The 6,271-nt window shown below is 37.0% G+C and overlaps 1 protein-coding gene across 1 annotated transcript in view; it reads left to right on the top strand.

The window, feature by feature from the left end:
- Nucleotides 1-5,768, top strand: part of LOC113226915 — a 220,795-nt gene extending 215,027 nt beyond the window's left edge. Inside the window, exons 4-6 of the mRNA XM_026459722.1 lie at nt 2,103-2,238; nt 2,923-3,182; nt 4,974-5,768. Coding sequence (XP_026315507.1) covers nt 2,103-2,238; nt 2,923-3,182; nt 4,974-5,189 — 612 coding nt within the window. The 3' untranslated portion in view covers nt 5,190-5,768. The remainder of the gene's footprint in view (nt 1-2,102; nt 2,239-2,922; nt 3,183-4,973) is intronic.
- The last annotated feature ends 503 nt before the right edge of the window (nt 5,769-6,271 follow it).

The raw sequence follows: 6,271 nt of genomic DNA, 5'->3' as shown, positions 1-6,271 counted from the left end.
TGTCATTATTGATGTCAATTATGATATAAAGTGTAACTTCCAATATTTAATGTACTCAGCCCCCGTAGTATGGCTACGCATGTTAGTCGCGACGCGCGCGATAAAATTGGAATAAGCAAGCGCTATTGGCTGTCTCAATCAGATCTAGTTTAAATAGCCAATACCGCGCACTTGTTTCAATTTTATCGCGCGTGTCGCGACTATCATGCGTAGCCATGCTACGGGGGCTGATCATAATAATTTAAATATATTTATAAATGAGAAATTCATATAAACTGTAAGAACTATTATCTAATTGTATTTTGTACATATAAGTTTTAAATTCATAATTTTTAATATGAAATTAAACAATTTTATGGACATCTTACAACTATTTCTCATGAAACATGTAGTTTTACTAGAAGCTCCAGTCAAGCGATTTGGAAACCTGGATAAATGAGCCCACCCACTACACCATGTAAGACCGAACCTACAGTACAGAGCTCCGTAAGCGGAAACACCTAATCTTTAGGTCGACCAACCACAACCCTTTACAAATTTACGTAGTACCTTCCCTGAGCTAGATCTGATGAGGTTTGGTAATTAATTTTCAATTGTTTTTGTATCTAATTTACATCTGTGACTTGTAACGTAACTTCTTTGGTGGTCTAAGATATTCTATGGTTGCACCCCCCATTCCAACTGTTAAATTTATATCCTAAGGCCTAAGCCTAAGCAGCAGTTTCTTCCAGGCAATGGAAGAAACTGCTGCTTAGTAATAAGGCCGTCTATTGTACATTAGCTTACTCTGTGATACTTACATTACGGCTCTGTGTTGTCATTGTAATTTTTAATGCGCAATAAAGATAATTTCATTCATTCATTCCTTTTTTATTGATTATAATTTTTTTACACTTTTAATTCCACCTTAGTTTCATTGTAAATAAGTTATAGACTAATGGTAGAATGTACCCAATACAATATCAAAAGCTTCTAAGTTTGTCAAACAGCCGTTATTAAAAAATCTCAGAAACTAATCCACGCACGAAAGGAAACCAAAACCAGACTTGTTGAATGTGTGTATAGGTATGTAGTACATTGTTGAAGCCGCGTCTCAAGCAGAGGCCGTGCGTTCGAATCCGATTTCGCACTTCTGAATTTCTCGAAATTTATGTGCGAAATTTAATTTGAAATTTACCATGAGCTTTTCGGTGAAGGAAAACACGTGTGTAGTCCCCAACCCGCATTGAGTCAGCGTGGCGGACTATGGCCTAAACCCTCGCTTCAAAAGGAGACCTGTATCCAACAGTGGGACGTATAAATGGGTCGATGATGATGAAAGTACTATGTATGTATTTTTAAAGCGCATACTAATTACTAAAACATGAAAATATGTAACCTAATGTAATAAACTGGCATGTGAAATATAAAAAATAACTAATTTTCAATTAAGTGATAATTGAAGTTTATGAATTATATACTGTATTATCATAATGTATGTACTTTGTGTGAATATTTAGAACAATAATTTCGATACCTCTATATTATTGGTTAATTAGCAGAACGTTAATGTAATAATTGCGATCTTACATACGTTATCTTTAAAAAAAAATATCCTACGTTTTAAATTAAAAAAAATCCACTCATCCGCAGAACATAGACCTATGTGCAAGACTGCTTATTCTCAGGACATCGTACATTTCGTTCGTTGTTCTTCGCTATGGATATCAGATTGACCAGTGTTAGATTTTATATTTCCGAAACGAAATACGATATAAAAATTCGGAAAACACCTATCGATTAGCCTTATTTTGAATAACGAGATTATGTATTTATCCTATTTTCGTTGTATAATCTCATCGGACTCTGTTCTTTGGATAAGTCGGAATAGACGTAAAATGTTTTCGTTTTTTTTTTGTTTTATATGAACGTATCTTGTACAGAAAGACCATTTTCACAGGTCTAGACCCTCACAGGTCAAGACATACAGGACGATGTCCGTTTTACAGGAGAAATGGTAGTGGATTTCACATTAATTTTAAAAGAAATCTGCATACTTCATCTATGATTTTATCCTTGTTTAATTGTTAACAACACTTAGACATATTCACTTTTGTGTTTAGAAATCGAGTCCGAATGGGGCAAACATCACTCTGTACCCTGCAGTTCTGGAAACAGGCGGAAGGTATCGTTGTGAGGTCTCAGGAGAGAGGCCGCTCTTCCCCACTGTGTCGGACCACTCCGACATGGTCATTGTGGGTAAGCATAACCTAGAATAATTTTTTTATGATAATAAGTGACGGTACGAACCAGTCGTGCCCTGGTGGTAAGCGACACGCCTGTCCTAACAGTTGCAGTGCAAGTCAGAGCTTTAAACCACAAAATTCTAAGGGGCCCTGCCACTGCGCCCGTCATCTTGAAATATAAGTTGATAAGACGCATGTGCCTGTAATTTCACCAGCACTTACCCTTCAAAACCGGAACGCAGTAATGCTCACATTACTGCTTGGCGGCAGGAATAGGTAAGGTGGCAGTACTTCCCTGAACGAACTTAATATAATTGATGTACACAATAGATTGTTTAAAAATTATCACGAGTGCGATAAAACCTTTGATCAGTTACATAAATTTTAAATACACTAATAAGGCTCGGTTTATATTGCTGCAGCATGGAATGGAAGCGGATAGCTGTAACCATAGCATATTAAACTTTGTGCCGATTGCGCAACGTACAAAGTAGATACAAGCCAACTCGTGTCTACTTATCCACCCGTCTTCCGAAGAATTCTCGCGTATGCTCTAGTACAAAGAGCTTTACTGCTGCCAAACTAAACAACGGAGTCAAAACAATTGCTAAATTATTTATATAAGACAAAAATTACCAACTTAGAACATCAGAACACTCTTAAGACACTAGTTTTTACCGAAAATGTTCCTTTGCAGCTCTCCCAGATCACGGGCCGACCATCACGGGCTCTCGTCTTCGATACCAGATAGGGGACCGGGTGCAGGCTAACTGCACTTCTGGGCGTTCACGACCAGCCACCAGACTGGCGTGGTACATCAACGGTGAGCCGGCACCTCTCGGAGCCACACAGCCCCCGACACACGAACGGCACGAAGATGGCCTGGAGACCACCAGCTTGGCCCTGGACTTCAAAGTCAAGCCCAAGCACTTTAGAAAAGGAGATCTTAAACTAAAAGTAAGTGTTTTTTATTTTCTAGATTCGCTAAGAGGATTACCTGCTGAGTACTCTCAAGTAGAAACTATAAACGGATTTTATATTGTTGAAGTGGATCTAACATGAAATGTCTTGAGAAAACTTAAATTATATTCGTTTTATCTAAATAATAAAACTAGCTTTAAGCTAGTTAGATTAACTAACCAATCATTATTAAAAAACAACAAAACCATGAAGTCCGCAAGTACGAGTATTTATTTTTGGACAATAAAATGCTTATAAAAACAATACCAAAACACTAAGGACTCTAGGGAAAATCGTCTGCTCTACTTTTCATTCATTTTCAGAGCAAAAATGTGAAACAGTTCTGACGGTTTTATTAAAAATTGTACTGCAGATATTCCGCAGATAACAGGAATAATTCTTGAAATTGTGGATAAACAATTTATAAGTTAAAAATGAAATTAATTTTTAACCGACTCCGAAAAAAGAGGAGGATCTCAATTCGACTGTATTTTTTTGTTTGTGTATGTTACGCGATATCTCCGACATTTGTGAATCGATTTCCATGATTATTTTTTTTAAAAGGGAATACCTCAGTCATTGACCTACCTCAGTAGTCTAATTCAAATTTGAAGAAAATATTGAAAATATTCCATTAAGGGATGAATCCGGTTTATTGGATATCACCCACTTTCCGTTAACCGATTTCAATAAAACTTGGCAAATAGACGCAATTCCACAAACTTTTGAAGTCGGTTTTTTTTTGTAATAAAAGTTATAACAGTTATGTATTACAACTACCAGTCTACAATTCAGAAAAAATATATTATCCATTGCTGCGGCGCATCACTAGCGGCCGCTACTCTATGGTTCGCGACGCCCGCGCCGGCCTCCTGTTATCTTATTCTCTCTGCTCTCTAAACATGTGCAACAGTTGCAAATGCAATTTTAATTTTTTATAGAAATACTCACAGTAAAATCAATACAAGTCAATTTTGGAGTCAGGTTTTCATTTTATCCACATCCATCTAAGAATCATCCATTAATCATCGTCGTCACCAACCCTTTATACGTTCCACCGCTGGAACAAGGTATCCTATACGGGGGGAGTTAAGGCCATAGTCCAGGACACAGGCCCAATGTAGTCTCGGGACTTCACACCTATTCCAAAGATCGTGAACCTTCTTCGACAAGTAGGTTTCAGCACAATGTTTTCCGTCATGGTTAGCGAGAGTTATAATAATAATAATGTAATAATAATAATAACTCACACACTCATAGCCCCGCACCAGGGAAACCCTGTATCGCGGTTGCCATGGACACACACATAGACAACCACAAATTACACCCAAACTCTCGAGATAAATAAAAGTAGGCCATACACATATTTCTACCGCCCTGGGAACCGAACCTAGGATGTCTGCGTTTTGAACACGTTTTGCGTGGCAGTCCAGCATGTCTAACCACCACGCTCATTACCTGGTCTCAAACTAAGAAATTCCCTGTATTATGAGTACCAGAGCAACAGAATCAGGGCACTACCCAGAACACCCAGGCAAGAAACAATTTAGAAAAATTAATTTCCCTAAATTTGTCTTACCGGGAGAATTTTATAACTCGTCTAGCGCCCACAGTGTTTTGGCTAATAAACACTCACAAATATGCGTAACTTAGAAATTAAAGTCATAAATAAGTACATGCTGCCACAGGGAATCGAACCATCAACCTCGCAATTTGAAGGCATTCGTTCTCCCATTAACTCTGTCACATAAATTATCTAATAATAAGATATTTAATGTAATTTCGCAGTGCTTAGCAACAATAGCAACGGTCTACTGGCGTAGCAACGAGGAGAGCGTGCAAGGAGACCGATCCAAAGGTTACGCTAGGTCCCGAGAGCTCACTGAAGGAGGATCTAGGGCTGACCGGGTGCAGGCTGCCAACCGACTAAATTCAGCACCAATCCTCACAATCAAATTGTTATTGCTCAGTGCAGTGATCGTGCCCGTCTTACCGACTCTATAATCATAATCACTGAGTGAAGCAGTGAATAAGGAACAATAAAAACTTCCAAGTGACGTAGATTTACGCCGAAATATTGTTAGCGAACTAATTTAACTGTTGAATGTGTGATTTATGTGCCATTGTTCGTTGCGAGTGTTCTGTTTATTTTTATTTAACACCTCATTTTGTCCAAAGATACAGTTGCTGACCAAAGGAAAAGTGTTTACTTTAAAATATAAGAAAGTTGTGTGACACGTCGACAGTAGATATTCATATTGTCTAACACTTATATACATAATTGAAAACTATTGAACTGCACGAAGATGGTAATAAATTGTACTACATTACAAAATGATGCTGTCAGGTACTAAAAAAGTGACAAAATCATTTTCTGGGACATTATAAAATACCATAACCCAGTTCTAGTATATTGAAATTGTTTAATGATATTACCCTTACCCTACCTTACCTTACCTTACCTTCCCTTACGCAAGTTCAGATAAGTCGAATACGTTAACTAATTTTTACTGTTTTTTAAAAGAGAATTTTGTGCTCTGTCTTATTCTATTTAAAACGAATATTAGACCATTTATCACTTAGTATCGCGTTTTAGTTACTGGACGGCAGAATACACGTCAAAGCACTAAACATAAATACGCTCTAGTTTTGCAACATAATTCTGTTAATTACATCCATGGTAATTCTATGAATATAAATGTAATACAATAATATTACCACTGTGTATATAACCATATAGTTGTTTTGTTAATCATTACAATGGGACAGGTCAATTCACAAATACTTTAGATACTTTAAATAACAAGTTAGTTAGACGTTATTAACTTGTTATTTAAATCCTGATTTGACTCGTTTACTTTATCTGTTAACCAATTTTACTTTGTAGTCGAAACCACAATGCATTAGCCATTATTAGTTTATACATTTCGTAATTAAAGTTGCATTGTTGCACTATAACGTTCCGAAACATTAGTTGAGATACAACACACTGGCTTCAACAATCAATAAAATGACTATTATTATTTCCTTAATAGCGGCCACTAATAGGCCTAAGCCGGTAGTGTCAGTTTCGGACAAGATCACTG

Source organism: Hyposmocoma kahamanoa, unplaced genomic scaffold (assembly GCF_003589595.1).
Source record: "Hyposmocoma kahamanoa isolate Upper Pololo Valley unplaced genomic scaffold, ASM358959v1 202, whole genome shotgun sequence".
Lineage (NCBI taxonomy): Eukaryota > Metazoa > Arthropoda > Insecta > Lepidoptera > Cosmopterigidae > Hyposmocoma > Hyposmocoma kahamanoa.
Note: the sequence above shows the minus strand (reverse complement) of the source record. Positions and strands in the feature narration are given on the sequence as shown.